Source organism: Talpa occidentalis, unplaced genomic scaffold (genome assembly GCF_014898055.3).
Source record: "Talpa occidentalis isolate TD23 unplaced genomic scaffold, MPIMG_talOcc4v2.1 talOcc4.4, whole genome shotgun sequence".
Taxonomy (NCBI): domain Eukaryota; kingdom Metazoa; phylum Chordata; class Mammalia; order Eulipotyphla; family Talpidae; genus Talpa; species Talpa occidentalis.
This window is the reverse complement of record NW_023604295.1, coordinates 138,845,798-138,871,268: the sequence shown is the minus strand read 5'-3', so window position 1 is coordinate 138,871,268 and position 25,471 is coordinate 138,845,798. Positions and strand designations below refer to the sequence as shown.

At 41.0% G+C, this 25,471-nt stretch overlaps 1 protein-coding gene across 1 annotated transcript in view; it reads left to right on the top strand.

The window, feature by feature from the left end:
- The first annotated feature begins 2,386 nt into the window (after positions 1-2,386).
- VEGFC (vascular endothelial growth factor C) overlaps positions 2,387-25,471 on the top strand; it is an 81,643-nt gene continuing 58,558 nt past the window's right edge. The window contains exon 1 of the mRNA XM_037526470.1: positions 2,387-2,530. Within this exon, the coding sequence (XP_037382367.1) occupies positions 2,387-2,530 (144 nt within the window). The remainder of the gene's footprint in view (positions 2,531-25,471) is intronic.

Below are 25,471 nucleotides of genomic sequence, written 5' to 3'. Positions count from 1 at the left end.
CCAGGGAGGCCCCTAAGTCTTACTCTTGACCATTTAAGCCAGATCCCTGATGGAACCCTCGAGCATCTGTGATTTTGAAATCTGCTGTGTCTCCAAATGCAAAGTTGAGAATCTCTGTAATAGGAAATAGCTAAAAGGCAACTCCAGTTTCTACTTCAATCCTACCCTGGCTGTTCTTCACTTTTCCCTTTTGGCAGCTTCATCCTTATCTGAAGCCAAATATGGCAAATGGACCCAATGTGCACAGAGCAGAAGGCAGGGAAAAGAATAATGTGCGGGCAGCATCAGCATCCCAAAACATTTCAACAAGCTGTGATGATGGACTGACAGAGAGGCTAGAACTTAATAAAAGTACCTAACAAAGCTCAAACCATGGGCACAGTAAAGCAACTTAACAATGCAGGGTCATGAAGATGTGACCAAACAGCAGCACCCTCCTGAGTCTACACTGATTTGGTTGCCAGAAAGTAAACCAGCTCTTCCAGTGGTAGGAAGAAATGCATAATATCTGGACAAGGAAGACCCTGCCTGCGAGCTGGTGGGAACGCTGTAAGTAACAAGTGACATTCTGGCAGTACATTATATAAAGAACATGGAAAACTTAGATCATGGTTGATGAGAGATCTTGGAGATGTCATACCCAAAAAGGGGTGTGTGTGGGGGCGGATAATCAACTGGCAGAAAAAGTATCTGCAGAAGAACATGGCATATCTGAAGAACTCACTGTGGGAGCTAGATTAGATCTATTGGGTAAAGACCCGAAGTCAAAAGCAAGGGACGGCTGGAGGGTCACACTCCAGCAGCTGGGCCATCACAGCTGGGCCTAGGGTGGTCGCACAGAGGGGAGGCTTCCTTGTCCTGGGAGCTACTGAAGCTTTCAAGTAAGTGATGGTTGAAGCGCGTTTCAGATCTTGAATTACATAAGACAGTTTCTTCCCCATAGAAGATGTTCTGAACCCATAAGATGAGTGTATTTGAATGTAGCTCGGGAGTAAAAGTGAGCCACTTCATGCATGCTCTGGCAGCTGCTGAAACCCGAGGTGGTGGCCCCCAACCTGCTGGCTCTGCTCCCAGGGGGATGACAGGCCCAGAGGACTAGCCAGCACGCAGCCCCCAGAGATCCTGCAATGGGAAACGCAGTCACTTTCCTGCAGATGTCACTTCCCACAATCTGCTTAGCACATGTGTCTCTTCAGCATCCCTTGCGCACAGACCCAGCTCCTTGCAAGAACTCAGTCCCTGTCTTGTGCTGTCCACGAAGGTGGTGGCCCTTCCTTCCCCAGGGGCGAGACTCTAGACACCCAAAGGGGTCATCAGCATCGTCCCCAACAGAGCTGGCTGTCCTCTGAGAACTGTGCTCGTGGCTTCGCCGGGCAACTTTGCATTCCCGTGTGTGTGTGTGTGTGTGTGTGTGTGTGTGTGTGTGTTGGGGGGGCCACTGCTGGTCCCCAGGTCCCTCCCTGGTCTCCGCCATTGTGAAGACTTTCTCTGGGAACTTCTAAAACTCCGGGGCCCTTTGCAAACCTCGAGCAGGGCGCCGCGGGCGCAGCGTGCCCGGAGAGGGGGGCAGGACCCCAGGAGCGGCCGAGGACAAAGGGTCGGTCCCCCGCGCCCCATCCCCTGCCCTCTCCCGCCCGGCGCGGCCGGCACGGCGCCCTCTGCAGCGGGTGGGGCCGCTCGCCGCCCCCGGCCGGCCTCGCGCCCCCACCCGCCGGGAGGGGGGCCGGGCGCGCCGGCGGGGGGAGGTGGGGCCGCGGGGAGGCGGCGGGGCGGCGGGGAGCTGGGCGAGCGCTTCCGAGGGAACCGCGCGAGGGGAGGGAAGCGGGCTCGGCCCTTTCTCTCACATAAGCGCAGGCAGAGGGCGCGTCAGTCATGCCCTGCCCCTGCGCCCGCCGCCGCCGCTCAGCCCCGCGCGCACGGGAGGCGCCCGAGCCGCCCCGCTCCCGGGACTCGCCGCCCCGCCCGCCGCCCGCCGCCCGCCCGCCCGCGGCTGCCCGGCCAGCGCCTCTCCGGCCGCTCGGGGCGCGCGGCGCGTCCTCCCGCGGGGCAGGGCCGGGAGCAGCGGGCCGAGGGCTCCGGCGGTGCCGAGGGGCTGAGCGCGGCGGGGTGTGGGCGCCGCGCCCCCGTCCGCCCCCCCCAGCCGCCGGCCGGGCGCGCCGGGGCGCCGTCCCCCCTCGCTCGGCGGAGCCCGCGGGCTCGGATGTCCGGTTTCCCGTGAGCCTCGAACCTGACGCCCCGGGCGCGGGCAGCACAGCCGCCGGCCGAGCGCGCACCCGCCTCCCCGCCCGCGGGCAGCCCGGCCGGGCCGAGCCGGGCACCGCCGCGTCGCCGGGGCGCGCGCCCCCCGCTCCCCGCCCGCGCCGCCTCGCGCCCCGGGCCGGCCACCATGCGCGCGCTGGGCTTCTGCGCCCTGGCGTGCTCCCTGCTGGCCGCCGCGCTGCTGCCCGCGCCGCGCCGGGGCCCCGCCGCCCTCGCCCTCGAGTCGGGACTCGGCTTCTCGGACGCGGAGCCGGACGCGGGCGACGCCAAGGTAGGGGCGCGGGGGGCGCGGGGCCGGGGCGCGGGGACCCCACCGCCTGCGGCGAGCGGCGCGCGCGCTCCGGGGCGACCTGGCGGCGGGGGCGCCCGCGCTCGGGGAGCCCGGGGGATGCGCGCCGCCCGCGAGGAAAGTTTGCTGCTTTGGGGAGCGGAAAGTTGTCCCCCAGGGGGGAAGCGAGTTCCCCGGCGAGAGGAGCCCGGCACGAGGGGCGCCGTGCAGAGCCCCGAAGCCGCGGCACCGCGCGCTCGGCCGCGGCCACCCGAGTCCGGGAGCCGCCGCGCTGCCCCTCGAGCCGGCGGGGCGCCCCGGGTGGTGAGGGCGCTTTTCCTTCCCTCGCAGAGGGTGGGACTCCTGCGGCGCTCACGTCGTGCGGAGTCCCGGGCGCGGGTGCGAGTGTAGACAGGGCGCGAAGGAGTTCGGTACCCGGCTTTGAGGTTCACTGGAAGGGGGTCAGCGTGGAGATGCCACCGGATCCCAGTTCCACCCCAAGCGCGACTCTCCAGCTTCGTCAGCTCTGCCTTTCTTGCATCTGGGGGTGAAGGCAGAGCAGAGAAGCAAGGTGGAATGGTGGTTTTATTATTATTATTATTATTATTTAAAATAAGAGATGTTTAACTCTTTGCCAAGAAATGGTCCTGAGATACTCTTGAGGTATTCCAGCTTTCGAGAAGGAGTTAGCACGTGTGCTTCTTACCTGCCCTTCCAAAGGAGCACATGCACATATACGCACCTCCCAAGTGCAGACCTGACCTAGCAACGGCAGGTGACACCCCCTTGGTGACCTCTGAAGAAGTTTTATATCCGAGACACCGGGGAATCTCAGCTCTGACACTGCACCCTCCCCGGCTGGAGTTGGGCAGCAGTGGCTGTTTCACCTGATGGCAAGTGGCGAAGACCCCGTGGTGTGTGCTGTCAGCGTTTAGTTGACTTTATTAACAGCTGCTAACGTGGCGATTAAATTGCCTGCCATGTTCTATTGTGACATATGCCTTAAGATTGGGAAGATCGATTTTTAAAGGTCACACCGACTGGCCTGTATTTAAATTGGGGAAGAGAGTGGTTGAAATATCAGAATTTGTGATAGTGTGTAGTAGAGCTCAAGGAAACAAAAACTTTAGTAAAAACACTGTGTACATTAATTTGCAGAACGGAATGCATTATGTAAATTGTAAAATAATTTTCAACTCAGATGCTTCCATTGGTGTAACTCCTGCATGAGAATGTTTCCCTGTCTTTAAATGCCACAAAAATGTAGCATTGGACCCCCTAATGGTTCCTTGTAATGTGAATGCCTATTCACTTTCTGTTTCTGTAAAGTTAAACTGTTGAAAAGTATGACTTAGAAAGGCAACTCCTCTCCATTTGCTATCCTAACTTACTTTGGTTGACAGCAAGAAAGTGTCAGTAGGAAGAAAAATGAGAAACCTTTCCCCAGAGGCCAAGAAATTTGATGGCACTCACTGCCTGCTAGGTCAGACCTGGATGAATGTGTGTAGGTGGTGTGTGTATGTGATATAAGTGTGTAATTGATGGATAAAAATCAGTTTTTTTGAATGCCCAAACTGTCTTCAAATGATGATGTAATCAGTTGTTGTCTTTGTCATGAAAATCTTTATTTTTGTTGCTTTTCCTATGTAACTGTCTGTTGTATTCAGTATGGTGAATATGGGTCCATATCCTGTATGGAACATGGATTCTATTCTGTAGATGGAAACATCACTTTAAGTCTTATTTCCATAGACCGCAGGCAGCACATTACTCCTGTCCTAAGTGCGCCCGTGTGGTTGAGTGAGTTTGAGGAGCATGTGTCATTAATGCCTTCAGCCTACCTAGTAAGTCCTTGCTTTGATACTTGCCAGGTAACTGGTCCAGAGACTCCTCCCTGCTTAGATGTAGCTCCAGAGAGGAGGTGTTTGTTCACTTTTTGTAAACTACATAGACCACAGGAAGAGAGAAGAGATTTCAGAAGAAGATAAACAGAAGACACTAACTATGCATAATTCACAATCAATACAAATTTGTGTTTAAGAAGATTTTTCTATTTTAAAAAAATATGAAATAGTTCACAAACTTAGGACCCAAGGTTAGCCATCCAGTCAAACCAGAAATTGGAGGTAAAACATGACACATGTAAATAAAATCTTGTTTTTTGATTTATAGTAGCCTTTAGTAGGTTTGTTAAGTTTGTGTTTTTAGTTTTTCCTAGTTGTATGTTTTACTGAAAAACCCTACAAAGTTTCTTTGAAGGATGTTTGTACAAGCAATTCTAATTCAGAAAAGTAAGGCAAGCAACATATTACGTGTTTAATTGATTAAACAACTACCAGGGTTCATAAAAAAGAGAAGATAATTTAAAATGATCATCAGAAATTTTATTGATCGGATTGACTGGTTTACAACATGGCATTGGTTTCAGGCGTTAAAAAGATTTACGCCTTCTCAGAGGTACATCACCACACCATTCCATCACCCACTGGTGGGAATGGAGACTGGTCCAGCCCCTATGGAAAACAATATTGAGGTTTCTTAAAGTATTAAAAATAACTGTATGATTGAGCATTTCCACTCTTTGGTATTTATCTGCAGGATGCAAAAACACTAATTTGAAGGGATTGATGCACTCCTATGTTCATTGCAGCACAATTTACAGTGGCCTAGTTATGGAAACAAAGACAGATAAGTAGATTAAGAAGATGGGTGTGTGTATGTGTATATATACATACATACATGGGTGTGTGTGTGTATGGAATACTATTCAGCTGAAAAAAAGGATAAAATTTTGCCATTTGCAACAACGTAGAATTGAAACTGTAGAGGATTATACTGAGCAAAATAATTTCACTTGTATGTAGAATATAGAGAAACAAAACAAAGGAACTGAAAAAAATTAAACCAAAACAAAGCCTAGAAATATAACTGCAAAGGGGATAGGGTCCAAAGGGATATGGTGAAGGGATGTGAGTGTAAAGGATCAATTTTATCCAGCTGAGGCACTAAAAATGTAGGCTGACCACATCAGTGTTTGTCACCTCTACTTTTAAATTGTGACAAAAACACACACACACATCTCTATATGTAAATGTTTACATATAAAACACATTCATGCCCCCCCCCAAAAAAGGGCAAACTAGACTCAAACATCAAGGTGAAATGTCATGGTTCTGTCCCAAGACTACACAGGTGTCTTCAGCAACCTGTATGAGGGGTAAATCTTACTGGACAATAGAGAACGTCTTAAAATCATACAGTTATTTTTAATACTTTAAGAAACCTCAATATACAGTTCCCTCCTATATAAGGTGATCTAGAGTTCATTTGGGTTGGTGAGACATGCAGAGTTTGGTTTCAAGAGAAAACTTAGTTTATAACTTTAAAAAATAAATAGCTCATATCATGAAGCATACTTATGAAACCTTTATTACAAAAGTAGTTGGGACTGGTAGGTAAAAATACTTAGATTCTTATATATTCTTATGTATAAATACTTATATTCTTATATATTCTTATATATTTAATAAATGCAAGAAGGGTATCTCTCACATTTAAATGCCTTTGTTAAAGATTACACTCAACAAAGAAAACTTAAAGATTTAGAGTCGTGTCAACCAAGTGAATAATCTGGAAGATCAAATATTTTTGAATAAGTAAATATAATTATCCTATTGTATATAAATATCCCTGTACTTACAGTTTAAATATGAAAGTATATTAGCTTAATGTCAACATTAATTACTTTAATGAGAATAGTTATTTTTCATTAACACAGTGAAAGTCCATATGGTTTACAGTGACCAACACCAAAAACTTCCTAATTAAAGCAAGTAGTTTGCAACATGCCAGATTTCCTTTCCCCATTGTTTATAATTTTGCATACTTTTGTAGTTGCTTTATTTTTTATTTACTGTTTCAAATTAATCAGTGGCAATGGTTTTCTAAATACATCTGTGCCAACAATGTACTTTGAACACAACAAGTCATAGCAGTACAATGTGACAATGCATCAGAATTCCCTGGAGGATATTAATTGTTGATCTTCAGTACTCTAAACCAATCATATCTCTGGGCTGGAGTCTAGGAATACACATGTTTAAAGGTCATACTAAGTTATTCACATGCACAATGACAGTTTTAGATCCATTGATCTATGGTGTATAACAATGACTCATTTCATTGGTTTTTATCATCTTCATTATGTAGTGGATGAGTCTGCAAGGTCACCTATTAAGCATGGGGCATCTTAAAAGACATATGCATTTTTTTTTTCTTTTCTAGGAATTTAGAATTCAGGTGGAAAAAGTAAAAGTTTATGCAAAGAATTCCTGGGAAATATTAGGCAGTTATTCACTGAGCAGTTCCTGTGCCCTGAAGCTTGGGTGAGAGAGCCTAGGCTGGGCCTTGAGGAAAGAGCAGAGCTTGAGCCGTAACTTGGATCTGAATTTCCAGCAGATCAAACACAATCCTCCGCTTCATGTATCTGGTGGGGTGAAAAGGTGAGGAAATAAGTAGAACTGTTTGATGAAGCTGAGAGAGAAGGTTCTCAAGTTAGAATAATTTGGTAGGGCTAGATGGGGTCACTTTGTATGTGCCCTAGTCAGTTTAAGAACTAGAATAGTGTACTCTGGGTCATGGAGGTTATTCATGATCTAAGCACCCAAAAGACAGGTAGTGAGGAGACTATTGAAATCATTTATGGGATGGCGAGTAGAAGTCAAAGACTTTTGCTGGAGTCATGGTCAAGTTGAGAAGCAGCAGTAACAGTCTAGATGGGGAGTGATGATAGGGCCAAGTAAGGGTCATGGGGCAGAAGAACGAGCTGTTACAGAGGAAGAACCCAGAAATCTGGGGACTGATTAATAGGAAAGATAAGGGAGTGAAAGAAATTAACCTTGACCTCAGTGTTTTAATCATAGGAAAGTGTTGGTCTTGCTTGTATGCTTAGGACATTTCAGAAAAGGGACAAGATTGGTTCCCATGGATGATGGGATGGTGAAGGCATTATTCCGCAGATCACTTAAGATTTTACTAGGCAAACTTTGGTAAAGCAAAATAAGCTGTACAAATTTATATCTCATTAAAGGAAAATGATTGTCTAGCATCAACAGGACTTAAACTGTGTAATATATTTAGAGTATTTGAGCATTTGATGAATATTACTCTAATCCCGGAGGGAAAATTAACAGTATGCATATCCTATTACCCTGCATTAAAATTGAAGAGGTAAATTTTATTCGAGTGAAACTGGCCATAAGTGTGACTGGAATATTTAGCCATTTACCTAGAGCCTTCTTGTGCTTCGTGGGCGTAACATTCTGTAAACTACTTCCAAGTCCCGTGCTTCTGGGCAGCAGCCAGCCGTCAGTCTTCACAAAGGTGGTTCAATGCTAGGGAAGTGTGTCATGTTTGTGAAAGTAGAAACCTTTGATCTCTCTTCACCTCTGTATGCATCAATTTATGTTAAAGACTCAGAGGTATTTGACTCCCTCCCCTCGGAGGGGGCAAAAGATTGCTTCACTGAATGATTGGATCCCCACCCGCTTTCCCCAGGTGCCTGATTCTACAGTTGTGATGCTTACACGTTTTCTTAGATTCTGTCATTGTTTGGTCCACCTCTTGTAAGAGATTTCCATCACAACTCTGCATAATGCTGGGTATGTATGGCTGTGGACCTAATATCTCTATTCATCCTTCTGTTTTGCTCCCAGTTATTTGCAGTCTTTCTTCTGAATTGTGAACAAACACTTGGTAACTATTCCTTTGTTTGCAGGACAGTCATCATCAGATGGCTTCATAGGAAGCAGTGACTTAGTGGTATCAGTGGAGTATCTTTAAGTTCAGTGGATCGCTCTTTCTAGCCTGCTTGTCAGTCTGAGAAGGGTGGAGGGTGGTGGATTTGGAAGGCTCCCACCTGCCCTTCCAACGTGGGGCTTCTTGAGAAGGAGATCTTGGCCTCCTTCTCATCAACATGGACCCAACCTGGAGTGCAGAGTCCTCTCTCTCACTGGGATGCTTTGGGACAGAGGAGCTGGTGTGGAAGAGTGAGGGTTTCTGGTGTTCTTAGCACAGCATGGTCTGTGGCAGCTGTAGGCGTCTTCACAAGTCCCCCTCCCATCCCATACACACCCCTGTGTGTCGGGTAGGCATTTGCATCATGACCAGTTTATATCTGCAACATCCTGAGAACGTTCGTGTTATACCCTATGCTGAGAAAGAAACTTGCTAGTAATTTTGCTTTTCACTGCTCTTCTATGAGCTAGATGTTAATTCCATTTCATTAAAGATCCTGAGAAGCAAATGTTTTAACCATAAACAAGAATAAAGGATTTCACCTTTCTTTTTTCTGTCTTTAGAACAGTGAGGTATTGATTTGGGACTTTCTAGGTTTGCAGAGGACCCAAATAATCCTCCACTCACTTATCTTTGTTACTAACCACTCGCCAGGTCTGCGGGATCCCCCTGTGCCCCAGCTCTTGCTTCTGTCCCCACCTCCCTTACTCTGCCCCCTCCCCAGGCACCTTCCTGCTGCAGGTTCTGTAATATGCAAGAGAAGTAATGCTCTGCAGGTGGGCCTGTGCTAGCTATTTAGGTGCTGTTTGCCCTCCATGGGACACTCTGACATCACTGTGGACTTCCTTCTGCTCTTTTCCTCATGGAGTGCCTCTGACTAAAGAGATTACAGATGGCCTAACCCATAGCAGTCGTGGAAGAATGATCATTTAACTAGAGCCCTAATAACTCACTAACTAGAGCCCAGAATTCCTAACAATCATTTAGCAATTTTTCTAAATGGCGCTAATAGAACTTTAGTGAAAGCTATAGGGGCACCAAATAAGAGATCAGTGTAAAAAAATAGTGACAATACAAAACACAACAAAGCAAAAACTGGTAATTATAAACCAGAGACATCCTGCAGGGGAGGAGACGGGAGAGGGATCAGAGGGAGGCAGGAAGGAGCACAGGGGACCTTGATGATGGTGCAGGGGTGCATTGGTGGGTGCACTGGAGGGTGCCACCCTCCCCCTTGTCCTGACAGTGCTCCGTGGCTTGCCAGTGTTAGAAGGAAATTCTATGGGAACTATACCTGAGTGGGGGGAGCATTGTTTAAAAATGAACAGTGGTAAAATATATATAAAAAATAATTTTAAAAATGTTAAAAATAGATCACGATGTCACCCCAAATGGCCTCTCGTGAATAACTGTATTTGCATAGAATACCCTTCTGCTGACAGAGGTGTTAACACCTCTTCCAGTTGCCAAGCATACAGCATTTTACCTTTCACCAGATTTGTTGCTCCTGGTCGATATCCATCCACTATGATATAGATCTACATTTTGTGGCACAATAACTTTGGAAGCCCAGGTATTGGTATAAATGTGAAATAAGGTATCAGTGATTTTCACATTAGAAAACTCAGATGAGGTGAGGAACTTCCTGCAACAAGAGATAATAGTTCATTTGAGTTCATAATCTAATGCTATAATTTGCTGTAAATATTTTCTATTTGGCTGTTTCGTAGTTTCTTCTGAAATTTACTCATGTGAATTATTCATGTGGTTCCTATCCTAGGGTGATTTGCTTTTTGTCCACAGAGTTTATAGTTTAACTGTTAGAGATAGGGGAGATTATATCTATCTAATTTGCTTTGTGGGGCTTCCATCATGAAATTGATCAAATAGATGCCTCCAAGTACCTTCCTCTAGAAGGGCATTGACATGCCTTTTCTGCCATTCAGAAATCTAAAGTTCATTTCCACAGATGACTTAGAGCTATAACCCTGATCTGATCTGATCTGATCTGATAGAAAGCTATTTATTGATCCTCTAAGTTTGACTATTCCTAATGTCATTGTAGAAATAGTATTGATATATGAGATACTACCACAGCCCCTGCTGGTGGGGGGTGGGGTGGAGGTGGGAGATATTACAATGTGTGTACACTGGGTTTCAAGGAAAATTCTGAGATCTGAAGCTCTTGCCATCTTAGGCCTAAAATAAGGGACTGTCTGGTAGAGCTGTTCCTCTCCCTACCTGGAAGAAACAGGAAAGGGAAATGAAGATACTCAGAAGCCCTTGCAGATACTTCCATCTCCACTTTACTCATCAATGCCCATGAGTACTTTTTTCTCTGAATTCCCATAGTTCAAGTTACTTCCATTCAGGGACAGTTTAATCGGTTCTCACTGGTGACAGCTTCCGGTCTAAGCAGGAAATTGCAAAGCAGTGAGTGGTAAAAACATGTTGATAGTGATTCCTGCCTTTAATAAACATAATCTTTCTCGAGAAACAAAATCTTTCTCGAGAAACGAATTTTTAAAATACTGGAAATGACCGAAACTATCAGTCCAGGCAGCATAAGAAATTTTGCCAGAAGGTCTCATGATTTACCATCAGTTGTGGCGCTGGCCGCTGGGGAGGCATGGTGGGCAGGAAAAAGAAAAACGAATAAATGCAGGTTACAGAAGCAGCAGGGTGGACTGTTTCAGATATGGAAGTATGAGAGCAAGGACAGACCCTCATGTCATGGGGTCACGGAATTTTGGGAAGCCCAGAGAGTGACTTCTTTGGCCGAGGGGTCCAGAGCTTTGAGGGAAACAGAAGGAAATAGTGTGGACAGTGTATGAAGCTAAAGAGCAGGAACTAAATTTGCACTTGGAATGAAAGCCATAGGGGGCCCCTGCAGATTCTTGACTGAGAGGCTGGAAGCAGTGTTTGCAGACCTTGATCTGGCATCAGGGTGCGCAGGGACCTGCCAGAGCAGAGTGGGAGCTGCTCAAAGCTTCCCAGAAGCCACTTTCAACTGCAGTTCCCTGGAGGTGTTGGGCAGTGACCGTGTTCTTCTGCCCTTCGCAGGACAGTGTGGTACTTGATCTCCTCTATATGCACCTGGTGCCTGATGGTGATAGCGATGATCACTTTTGAGTTATGTAAGCAGCCACCACTGCACTATCTGGAAACATTTATAAAGTCTATTAATAACAGACATCTTTGCTATTACGGCTTGCATTCCAAACAGAGCAAGCAGTGTAAACAGTGGTCATGATTACACACTTACCTCTTAATGGTTCTTCAAATGGTCAACCATAGCGTGTGTGTTTTTTTTTCTTGCCTAGCTAAATACTTTTGTTGCAGGGCAACCCTGATGTGAAATGGGTGGCCTGACTGTGGGTCCTCACCAGCGCCCTTGAGAGGGACTTATAATGAGACTCAACTGCATGCACCCACAAAAAGGTTAATAAAGGGATCACTTACAAAAAAAAAGGGGGAAAATAAAGAAAGGAATAACTCAGGGAGAAAGGAAGAGAGATAAATTGGTGAATGTGTCCTGGAACCCCAATAGCACGCTGAGAGCTGGCGAAAAACCAAGAGACCCCCACGGCCCACATGTCTGGTTTTATACGAAACCTGGCTGCTTAACTCCACCCTCAGTTCCCAGCAACCCTCCCTTCGGTGATGATGACATTATGGGATTTGTAGTCCTTGGTATCTCGGATCTCTTTGGTCTGGAGCAGGGGTGGAGTCTATAAAACCTATTCATGGAGTTTGTTCAGGACAGCCTAACACTTTTAGACAACTCCTTGAAAAAGAACATAAAAATTATCAAAGTGTATGAGATTAGAGTCTTCATAGGTTAATCACTTCTTTGTAAATCAGCTGGCAATTCAAAACAGAAACAGAGGTCACCTAAAGTGTGCCAGCAATGCCTTCTTTTAAAAATCTGCTTAAAAGTGTTCACGCTACCCACAAGACTAGGAAGAGGGTGGAAGTGAGCAGTCAAATAAATAGTATAATTACTTTGTAGCTGTTATTATTTATTTTTTAATGCCCAGGAAACATTTATTCAGGCTCCAAAGGCCAATTACAAAGTGGATGTACAAAACAGGAAATATTCACATGTGCAACTTTGTGCAGATAACAATACTTCAGAGTTCCACAGGCAGACTTTTCAACACTGTCGGTTTGGTGGGGAGGCAAGGAGTGTTTGAGGGGTAGATCAAAAAGCTGTGTTTTGCAATATCTATACTTATAAAGATTTTATTTGGCTATTTATTTTGTAAATAAGTATTACCCATTTTCCCCACCTTGGATGCAGTAGTGATGCATGCAGGTGTAAGCAGAGAAGGCTGGAAGTTTGAAGCTTAGCTCTTTTTCTGATGGCACAAGCCGTGCACTTTGCTTTGCACGGCTAGAAGAACTCACTGTCAGTATTTCAGTTTCAATCACGTGACCAGCACTTGCTTCAGTGACATAACTCAAGCCTGACAGCGCAGTGGATGAGAGCTGGGGTTCAGGAACCCCAGCTTTGATGTTTGGTTTTGAGACTTGGGGGGAACCCAGGGTGTTTGATCATTCTCAGCGAGAGGCTCCCTGTTGTAACCTCTCAAAGGACATTTTCACCTTTCCTGTGTGCTATTTTGTGTCTGTCCTTGGGGATAGCAGTGCTGGTCTTCGTTCCCCCAAACTAAGGAATTGGGGCTGGTGATCATCCCGTAAAGTGTTCCAAACTTGTCACTGGGTAGAAAGACCTTGGTGCACAAACATGAATTCCTTGCATGTACTTTCCAAGTTTAAATATTTCAAGTTTAAATCTCTTTTAAAGAAGTGAACAGTTGTTGCTACTTTAGTGTGTAAACACCTCAAATCTTTTTATTATTAGTTGGCATTGATTGGTCACTAAACATCAAATGTCAATATTGTATCCGGTTGCCGTGTGTTACAAATCAGAAAAATTATCAGCAAGCTTATAATAAAAATGTGTAATAAATTAGGTGGACACTTAAATATAAATATGTATTCTAAATTGATGGTAAAATCAGCCTAGAACATCTGAAAAATATACCTTCACTGAAAGGAAATGTCATAGAAGAAAGTTATATGTGCAAGTTGAATTTGGTGCATTTGCTTGGAAAATGTCATTGCTCTGCTGCTTTGGGGCTGTCTTCCTTGCTGGTGGCCCCTAAGTTGCACTGTTGAGGCTGCCATTGGAATGTGTCATGGAGGAAGGGCCTTCTCCTGGTCTCTGTCTGGTTTACTCATTGGGCAACAGTAGATTTTCCTTGATGGTTTTGTTACTGGCTGTGCAGACAGTGAGGAAAATTGACTTGTTTGGTCACCATGATGGTGACTGGCCGGTGCAGGCAGGGGGCAGACAGGAAAAGAACATTGAAAATAAAGGGTGCACCTAGTTCTCAGCTCTTCAAGAACTCTCGTCATGTCTGTTTGAATTTAATCACCTCTTGAAAGTGTTCTCTTTCTTAAGATTCTTTTTTTTTAAAAAAAAGATTTATTTATTTATACAAGCACTGGGTACAGGCAGAAGCGCGGGAGGGTGAGAGAATTCACCAGAGCCGGAGCAGGGAGCAGAACAGGCAGACTGACGAAGTACACTGCTGAGGGGAGCAGCGGGCAGCAGGAGAGGTCTGCGCGCCATGTGGGACCCTCACCCTGCGGTCAGGGATTGAACCGGTGCTGCAGAGGCTGTGGGCAGCTTCGCAACCCAGCGCTCAACCACTGCACAACCGGGGAGGCCCTCTTTCTTAAGATTGTAAAACAGATGTCACTTGGAGTATTTTAGTAACTATTGACCAGCGACCACATAGCTAAACAAAAATTTCTCTGACTACTTCTGGAACAAAGCTTTGAGAGGGGGTAACAGGACAAAAGTGAATAAAGACAAGACATAAATGAATAAGGGATTAAATAATAATTATCTTTATGAATCTATAAATATCCATGTACATTATCCATATAAATCTACATGTAGATCTGGTGATTTTCATTTTTTATTTCAGAATTAGGACTGTAGGTAATTATAAAATTATGAAATTTTATGTCTACATGTTGCTGTATTATAGTCATCCAATTTAAATTTTAATGTAATTTTGCATTCATACTTCACAGTATTTTTTCATTCTCATACTAATTTCTTTTTCCAAAAGACAGGGCTGTCCTTACTTTGGGGAGGTAAGAATCAATTTTAAAAACATTCTTTATTTAATGTCTTTTTTTGTTCAGATGAAATGTTCATGAAATCAATAGTGCTTTTGCTCTCAACTTGCTAAAATACTGCATTGATGAAAATTTTACAAATATGAAGACCAGATTTTGACATTGTGGTTGATCTGGAAGATTCTCACATATTTTAGCAGGTGCCTTTCTGATACAGGCCATAGGCCTCCTGGAAACTGACTAGGAAAACAGGGAGCTGCCTGCTACAGTCTTCTAAGCCAACTAGTGTTCAAAGGTTTAATGCTTTTTTCTGAAGTGGCAAAAATAATTGCCTTACTTAAAAAGATGCGTTGGTAGAACCTCTATAACTTATCCTTAAAGAACTACTACATTTTCTCTTCTGTCAACACTTAAGTGGAGTCTTTTCTTACGCCCTACTGTCCCTACCCCCTGAAACAGAGTAGATGCAGATCACATCAGACTGACATCTGAAAGAAAATGGTCTGGATTTCCTTTTTCTGGAATGACCACACAGCTGCCATGAATTCTGTTTGAATTCCTATATTCTGTAAAAGGCATTGTTATTTCCTCTCACTCAAAGGCCACTGGAAGTAGCCAGTTAATATCAAATACCAGATGTGCTGCTGCTTTAAACCACTCTGGTTTACTTTACTACAGTATCACTGCCTACATGGAATATTTTTAATTCTTTCTTTTTGTTTGTGTCTGTTGTGTGGATTCAGTTACTTTATCCTTTTTAAAGTCCCCTTCCAAGTTTATGCTTTGAAAAATGAAACACTTATTTAGATTCATGTTTGCTTGTGGGTCATAACATTTATGACTTCCCTAAAAAACAAACTAATCCTTTTGTCTCAGAGCCAAATTTGGGTTTTGAGATGATAGTGATTCAGTGTTTGTTTTCCTTGAATCCTAGGTCTTTCTTTTAATTTTGCTGTCCATCCTTGCCAAATTAGAATTTTATCAAGGCCAACATTTTTCATGAGTCATGACCATTACCCTTAAAATTGGGTAATTTGAAGCTGCTTTAGATACACACAGATTAAGCAAATAACGATGTCATAAATCTTTGTATAAATGGCATATTTTTTTTTTTTCCTGAGAAACGTTGGTAACAGTGAGCCCTGCTCAGCTGGTGACCAAATCTTTTTTACTTCAGAAAAATGTACCTTTGTATCATGACACAGAACTTAGTGAATCAAAGATGAAAGTGAAATAAATCAATGTTACATTTTGCGTCACACCTTTTTAACATGAGAAGTTCCTTCAAAATCTTAAACTGAGGACATTTTGGTGTGAATTCCCCCAGTCACACCAAGGTCACAATTTGAGGACTTCTTAGCTTCCTCTAGCAGAAAACACCTGAAATTAAAATTTTACCTTCGTATGCCAATTTTTTAAGTTAAAGGTATCCTGGACACTGACTTTAACTTCATGAAACCTTCATTACATCTGTCAAGTTTCTGCAGTGTGGGAGGAGAAAGGAGAGCAGACACCTGATTGGCCTCAGACTTAGGGCTGAGCTCAGATTTCCTCCTCCCATACCAAATCAGGCTATAAGTTTGACTTCTTGTTCAGAAATTGAAATTCAATTGAAATTGAAACTTATAAACTTAGACATTTTAGTGCTAAAATGAAGTCTGTAATATTCAGATGCACTCCATGTTTAGTGCACATAAGTCTTAAATACTTGCTTAGTGAATAGGTTATTTATGTGTTTTAATAGACACCTATCTCTAAAATATCAAGGAGTCTGCTGTCACCAGTCTGAACTTTAAAAATTCCGTTTAAATATGTATGTGTGTCAAAATTTTCAATCGTTCATAAAATGTTATCACGATATTGTAAATGTGTACTTGAATCTCTGTAGCTGCCTGCTTTTACCAGCAGTGCACTGGGAATTTGTTTTCTATCCATATTTAAGTTCAGTGTTTTCCAAAAGAGTTCAGTTTTCCTGGCCCAAGCTATCATCATTTTAGTTCATTCAATTCCTTTTTTCTTTTTTGCTATCTGTGTGCTTTGCTTCCCTACCGATGGGAGCTGGTTTGCTGTATGTGCAGTAGGAAAATTCTGCAGTAATTACAGAATCATGGTCCCCCTTGAAGGCTAAAAAAAACCCTCCTGATTTAGAGACGAATGTTTCACTCTAAAGAGAAGTATTCCACTTGGCGACAGGCCCTTGGGTGCTCATAGATAAAAGAGTACACCTTTATAAACCAACCTTTCAGACAAGTATTATATAAATCTTAATTATAAATTACACATGATTTTGTTTCCCTTCCTCTATCTTTCTAGTGTTTTGCAGTTAAATCTTTTTCAACACACTTTAAGCAGTATTTGCTCATTACAAAATAACTAAGACCACCTCTGGCAGGAGGTACTCACTGTTTAAACCACCTTGTATTACAGTATATTGAGGTCACCCTACAAAGAATGCTAACATTTATATTCAGATTAGATTGTCTTACATTTAAGATCAATTTGAACTTAAGTTCTTCTGGAAAATCAGCTTCTACATGTTCTGATGTTTTTTTCACTTGTCAAAATTGAGGTTAAATTCCTACACATGTAGACCAGAGGGTGCTTTGGATCGGAGGAAATGGTTTGCAGCAGGGAGTAGAAGCATAGTGAAAATATATCTGGGTCAAGTTTCGTTATCAAAACTTGACTTCGATTCAAGAAGACTGGCAATTAAGAGATGAATACAGTTTACAGTGGCCCTTGTACGTCTTTAGTTCAACTTGCTGTCAGGACTGCATGCTTTACTTAAAATTATTTAACAAGGTAATTCCTACTGGATTCAACATTTTAGTATAATAGACGTCATGGTACTAAATAATTTGGGATTGTTGGGCTTTGAGTGTAGGAGAAAGAATGCACTTTTCCTTTAGTTAGAGCATCTTTAAAATAGTGATTTTCTTCAGTATCATTCTTTTTCTAGAAGAGGGAACAATTTACTTATTTGTTCTTTTTCCTAAATGTTTTTCTTTTACTTTTGAGGTTGTCTTTCTTGCTTCCAATTCAAAGTTTGAGCAAATAATGATAGAAATTCTTTGTAACTTCCAGGATGGTTCACCAGCAAATACGTCCACTGTGAAAAATGGGGCACAAGTAGTCATCAGCAGGTTAAGCCATTTCGTCTTCTGTTCCCCTCTCTTTCCCCCCATTTATGCATTATTCCGCTTAAAGTGCATTTTTGATGATTATAATTGTGAGCAAAATAAAAAAAGCATAAACAAAAAAAACTGACTCTCTTAGATATGAATTATTCTTTAGAATTTGATTATAACTTCAAACGGAATAAGCCAAAGAAGATGTTTTGGCACATTCTGAGTATAAAATCAATGTCTTAGGTATAGCAAGAGCAGCTTTTATAACTGTATCAACCATTTTAAAATGTTATTGATGGTCAAATAGATATTACATTCTACATGCCATTGCTTAAAGCAGCAAATAAAATCAGAGGAAAATGAATAAAAATTCCAAGTGGAATTTGTTTTATATATTTAAAACTTTCACATGTATATAATGATGACTCATTTTGAGAGCTAAAGACATACACATATAGACAAAAATTTGAATTAGGAAAAGTTTAGCCACTCTTTAAGCCAAAGAATTATTCAAAGCCTAATTAATGTTTATAAAAATTGAATGACTGCTTCCTCTCCAGAAATGCCAAATAGTATCAAAGTATGAAATATTTTTAATGAAATAAAAAACTGGGTTATCCATAACCTAAAGCATTAATTAAGGATAAATATTGACTATACATATTAATAGTTTAAGGAAACTTTTATAATGAACACATCCAAGTTCATTTTGCTATATACAGAAAGATACAACCAAACTAAATAAAACCCAAAACTGGTGTGAATGCCAATAATTTCCTATTTTTGTCATAATTGCTGGGTTTCACACTTTTTACTTAAAAAAGTCCTGGAGCTAGGATTTGAGCCGCAGGGGGTCGGGATCTGCAGAGGGAATTCTCTGTCCTGCATTGCTCCCCCTACCTCCTGCTGCAATTCTTGTAGATCTGGTCTGTAGGTGGCTTTGGCAGCATTTGTGAAATATCACAGGACACACAAGTACTGCTTTTTTCTTATCACAGACTTGAAAGTGTCCTACGCTTTGGCTTTACTGATGCCTCTTCATTTTCTTAGTGTATTTCAGAGTATTTAGTAGGAAATTTTTTAAGTATTTGGCACCAAATTATGTTTGAGTTCTTTGTACCCTGTTAAAAAACTTATTGGCCAGGTTTCTTTGTAGCTAGTGCTGCCATAGGGTAGTTCTGGCCAATAAAATATAACAAAATCTAATAGTGATTGATGGGGTAATTTTTGCTTTTCTGATAAGGCACTGCCTTTCTTCCTGTTTTATTCCTTGGAAATCAGAAAACGCTTTATATATTTTTTTTAAAGTACTTTGTGCTTGTCCAAAGAATATTTTTAGATTTACATGGACTAAAATTGTTGGAATTCTTGATATGAACTGGTGACCATGCAGCAACTTTCTAAATATGTGCTATTATGTCCTTAATTTGTTGGCCATGGAGTTAAAGTCATTTGTATTTTTATAATCCCACATGCTTTGCCTTGCTGATGGATTCTTTTTAAATATTATGTTTATGTATTGTAAATATTTTAAGAAACCTTATTCAATAGCCACATTTCAAATAAATAAAAGTTCTGTTTATTAAGGAGACCATACCTTTTGCTCCTTGTAGCTGTGAAAGGTGTTAATAGCTTGGGAGTGACCCCTGACCAACTCTAATTGTTTGGAAAATTGCAACAAGGGAGAAGAGTAAAAGAGATTTCTCTCAGGACTGGGGAGAGGGAACTGACAGGCTAAGATGTACAAACCAAAAATATGTGTTCTTATCTTCATTGAGATGAATGAATAATTAAACACCTGGACTACTTAAAAATCATGTTGGATTGCAGGTTTTCACAAGCCTGAAGTTGGCATCATAGTCATCAATATGGAAAATTAGGAAAGAATTTTAATTTAAATTTAAAACAGCTGGAAATACAATCACAGCATAGGATCTTCTCATCTGTCAACAAGTGCTTACAGATGCCACATGAACTGTTTAACTGCCATTATAAAGCACAGTGGAATGTTTAGAGGTGATTCCAAAAATGCGATTGGCTAACATACAGAGAATTCATTCTGTCCAACTCACATTTAAATATATACAATCCCTTCTACACTGATACAGTTTCTAGTTAACATTTCTCCAGAATTTCCCATCAAATATTTCCCATCCAAAAATAAATAAGCCATACATTAGTTTGTTATTTTCTCTAATAGTTTATCGACACTACGCATTTCTCTTTCAGTTATTTTTTTTTTTTCTCAACTGTGAAATTTTGGAACTGCAATCCATAGGCCACACTATAGTAAATTGGAATGAATAAGATTTTATCCTTGACAAGCCTTCTTCCTGAAGGTTACTTGTCTCCCCTTAGAGCTCTGGATTTATTAAATTCTAGTCCAGTGTTTTAAATTCACTTTTGCAGGCCTCCCTGGTGGTGCAGTGGGTTGAGCACAGCGCTGTGAGGCTGCCCTCAGCCTCTGCAGCACTGGTTCGAATCCTGGCCGGCCAGGGAGATACCCACATGGTGTGGCAGACCTCTCCTGTCTCGCCCGCTGCTTCCCTCAACAGTGTATTTCAGTCCTTCTGCCTGTTATGCTCCCCGCTCTGTCTCTGGTGAATCCTCTAACTCTCCCGTGCCTCTGGCATGTACCCCAGTTCTTGTATAAAAATAAATAAATCTTTATTAAAAAAATTCACTTTTGCTACATTATTTCCCATCTGGAGTGTGTTACACTTTTTGTAAATGTATCTCCTAAACTCAAGGTGTTTTGACATCAGGTAAAATCTGATCAATCTTGGTTCTAGTTTGAGGCTGGACCAATTGGTTTCTAGGCTATTCTTACTTTACAGAGAATACAAATCAAGACATGTGCAGAAGCTATAATAAAGTACATGTTCTAATGCATTCCTTCAAGACATCATCTGGACCACAAAGTGTATTTTAACTTAATTGAGTTTTTGTAGGAAGATCATTTTAATTTCTAGAATGAGTTGTATATTTCCATTTCTTGATTTTTGATATTTGAATTTTCAGTTTCATATCATTGTTACTCCTCTTAAAACTTGTAATAGTTTCATATGCTGTCCTCATTTTACATATGCAGAGATAATTGTTTACTATAAAAATAAGAGTTTAGGGGCCTCCCCAGTGGCGCAGCAGTTGAGCGCTGGGTTGTGAAGCTGCCCGCAGCCTCTGCAGCACTGGTTCCATCCCCAGCCGCCGGGCGAGGTTCCCACATGGCGCACAGACCTCTCCTGCCACCCGCTGCTCCCCTCAGCAGTGTCCTTCGTCTGTCAGTCTGCCTGTTCTGTTCCCGGCTCTGGCTCTGGTGAATTCTCTCACCCTCCCACGCTTCTGCCTGTACCCAGTGCTTGTATAAATAAATAAATAAATAAATAAATAAATCTTAAAAAAAATAAAATAAGGTTCAACAAACACATGTAGACTGCTTGGCATAACTGCAGTTGCTTAGAAGCAGAAGTGATTCGTCAATTTCAGCTTCTAAAGTTTTAAAATACATGTTAATTTCCATCATATTTAAACCTTACTTTTAAAACGTTGATTTTTTTCTGAATTTAATAATTCAAAGCATCATCCATAAATTTTCATTAATATGCAGTTTTATTCTATTAAATTAATGCAAGATGACTTTTTTTTTTCTATTTTATTTTCTCTTTCCTAAAAATTTATTCTGTGGACAAATAAATTCCACAAGCAAGAGCATATGAACATATCATCTATTCAATATTTTAAAGAAAGGAGGTTGTCTTTATAAGTGAATTTTCTGGAGTCCTTAATATTAGCAATGCTAACTGTAATAACTGAAGTTTTATTATGTTGATTAAAGTTGATTAACTATAACTTCATCTTAATGACTTAGCAAAAAATATAAGTTATTGCTACTTCCCTTGTTCACATACCACCATTATTTACCACCTCTACTAATTGAAGCTGCCTTTACACCTTTTAAAAATTTGTTTATTCTTCTCTCTTCTGTTTCCTTTCCCCAAGGCTTCTCCAATACTTCTTTTCTTTGATGCTAGGGAAGATTTGTTTCTTTTAATAGCTATGACCACACAATAAAAAATTTTTATTTCCCCTCTGGTGCCTTTACCGACTACTTTGAAAGTATCAGTTAAAATGTGATGTTGCAGTATTTACCAAAAATCAAACTTCAGTAACTTAAGCATATTTGAGTTCATATTTTATCCACAATAGGTAGCTAAAGATCTGGTGGTATATGGCGCTCCTTTATGCTGCCATTGTCCCAGGTGCCTTCTTTTTCACTCCCTTCATAGTTGCAACATGGCTGATACCTCTTTAGCATTATGACTTATACCAAGGAAGGGAGGGGGAAAAAGAGAAGACTCATGCTTTAAGAAGAAAGCAAAAGCTTTCTCAAAAATCCCTACTTGACTGACAATACTTACTGGACAAAACTGTCTTTTGGGCATTTCTAGCTGCAAGAGAAGCATGTAACTTCAGACAGTATGGGAACTCTTTTTGTAAGAAAGAAAAGGCAAATGGGTTCTAAGTAGCAGTGTTTGTAACATCGTGTCAATGTGATTTCAAGATTTGTCATTCCCCAAATTTCTCATTTTCCCTCATACTTACGATCTTTGTGCATTCTTTGTATGCTGATCTAAAAGAATAATGTTATTGACAATATTGATTTTTAAGTAAGATGAAAGTTACTACCTTAGACCTTTTGACTATTCAAAAACTTTAAAATCTAGTTTGGAGAGATATCTTTTATGAAAAATTTGTAGAACATGAACATTTAAACTTGCCCTTTTTTGTGTCAAAAGCAAGGGAACAGAGGAGAACTTGGGAAAGCTGTCACTCTTGAAATATATTGGTTTAGTGTAGCTTTCATTATAAGACAAATTGAATAATGCCCAATTAAGTAAATTTAAGTTTTTAAATTTTGATTTTTTTTCTTTAACATTTTGTTATTAATTTTTCTTCCACTCTATATTTTCTGTGAGGCTAGAAACAGAAACTTTTCTAATTTAGCTTGACTTCTTTTCTCATGGATTCCTCCCACTACTGTATGTTCATTCTTTCTTCTTCATTGACCTGTGCCTTTTGTAAGGCCATTTTGGTCTTGATAAAAATTTCCATTCTTCCTTTCCCTTACACAAGTGTGTATATGAAAAGTTGGGGACATCTATTGTCAGATAGATTCTAACTTTCCTATGGGATTATTGATCATGCATACTGTGATACTGACAAAAAATAGGCATCAGAGGGAGTTGGATGATTAAAATTTCTTCATATTACCCATAAAACACTTGGAACAGATGTAGCTGTATTGTTCTCACTGAGGGAAAACAGCATAACTTCTCCCAGGTAGGGTGTCAACTGCATTCCTAGCAGATAAAAGAATCTTCCCCTGCTCTCTGGTGCCTCTGCCTGTGCCTCTCTTCACTGAGAAAATGGAAACCTAAGATCATAAAAAATGCATTTAGTGTACTTCTGATTCTTATTGAAGCATAGACCACATTTTTCTATTTCCTCATTATCCTTTATAGTTTACCTTATTGATTTTATTATTCAAATTTATAATCATGCATATGTTAAACAAATTTTATTTTTTTAATTTTTGACCATAGAGCAAACTTATAGGGAATTTGATATGAAAAACCATTTCAAATCAGGAAGAAGACAGCTATTATAAGAATATTTAAACTCTGAATATTTACCTTGTTTACTTGATAGAACATCATCTGATATGCTAATAAGATTAAAACAGTTCATATTATTGTAAATGTTTTTCCCTGCAACTGGATTATTTGCCCTTAATGTTTTGAGTTATTCTTCTGAAGGTGTCTGATGGACAATCGCCGTATATGCTGATATTTAAATCAGAATTTGATGATTTGATTTCAAGCATCAGTTCTTCATTTTATGTAAATATCCTTGAGAGAAGTAAATTTTGCATATTTATGGTTATTTTCACTTTCATTTGAATGAAAAGTGAGAGTATGTTGTATTAGATGAAAGGGGAGAGCAATGGCTATTCTTGTGGGTACCTCAGAGGCCAAGTCAGATTCAGCTGTTCTATGGTAGAGGTGTAGGGGGATGCACCCATCATACGGAAAAACAAAGTTATAAGAAGCCTTAATGTGTGCCAGCTGCAGTGAAATTCTCATAGCTTTTATTGCACTCTGTATCCTAATCACTTTAAACCAACTCCAGGGAGTGTTGTTAAAATAGAAACCCAGTTATTTTTCAGGGGCAGTGATCCAGAGGACACTATAATAAAGTGAGATAATTTCAAAGTTGAAAATATATTAGATACTATTTTTATTCTCTGTTTGGAAAGTCTGCATTGAAACCATTCGGTTCTGCTTTCTCAGGGAAAATACCCTATTCAGGTCACTGGAAATTACATGTCAGTTTTGAAAAGAGGTTTCATATGTAGCCAAATAAACCTGTTAAATATATTTAGAAAATCATTTTAGTGACTAATATCTTAAGCTGTTTCCACAATAACAATGTTGTTAATATTAGGATTTAGCCTTTTGCATTGGAAATGACTTGTCATGTCTGAAAAGAGGCTTAATGGGTCGGCAAATATACTCTCTAAGTGTGTTTAGAAAAGAATTTTACTAATACAGAAATATTTTTTAAGCATAGCCTAATAATTTTAAGCTAAAATACTGGTTGACGTCATTAAGTAGCTCCAAGAGAAATTAACCTTGTTTTTGTTAGTTTAACATTTCTAAATATTTTCAGTTTAATGGGAAAAGAGGGATAAGATCCAACTACAACTGTATGTATCTAACCTACACAAATTTTGTTCTTCAAGATCATATATAACTATCAGATATGTTTAAGTTGCCAAAAACTTCTTTATAATAAATGAACATTTCTTCCCAAGTCTTGTAGGGATATGTTTAACTGATTTTTCTAAATAATGGCTACAAAGAAATAATATTTTCAGGGGCTACAGGGGTCCATACTTGATTCCCAGATGATTCAAATCTGCCTTTTTTAACCATTCTGTTTTATTTTACTGTTAGAGTGCATGGGGTAGTTGAAACAGCATAGATTTTGCAGTCAAAACTGGATTTAAATTTAACACTGCACCTTAGCAGCTGTATGATCTTGATGCTTTTGAGTCAGTTTCTCCACTTTAAACTGGGGAAAATAGTGTCTTATAGCATTATAAGTGACCTCATATAAAATTTCATGTTAACTACCAAGAAAGCTTTAGTTCCCTCCTTCAGAATGAACTTGGGATGCAACTCCATTGCGAACCCATCAGACTTGCCTTTAGAATCCTTAATTGAATTTTGTGATCAGAGAGTCTATGATGAATAAAGTACAGTGAAATATCCATTTATTGATGTAGTAATAATGCTATCTAAATACCTATTAATTAAATGTAAATACAAAATAGTCTTCATTACCAAAGCTCACCATATTGTTAAAGCTAGTATCCCAATTATCAGAATTCCTTGTTGGGAGTTCTTTGATGTGATGATTAATCAGCTGTGATACAAGAGGTGACACTAGAGAAACAAGAAAACAAAGTAAACAACATTTTTTATACTCCTATCTCCTAGAGAGAAGGTCACTGTAGACCTCTCAGGGTCACAGGATAGCTCATGGTGAGAAGACAGGAAGCAGAGCAGAGCTGAGGCCAGAACCCTGATTGAGGTTTTAAGGCAAACCTAGTGGGGGTGAGGGGCAGGTGATTAGGATTGCCTAATCTGAATAATTGCCTCCACTCTAACTATAGGAGTGGTGTGGTTGCCTGGTACCTGGGATTATTAAAACAGAGGGAATATAGCATTGGGGGTATTAAAGCATTGAAATACTGCCTCCTGGCTTGCAAGGGCCAGATGGAAAAGGTATAGTTCTA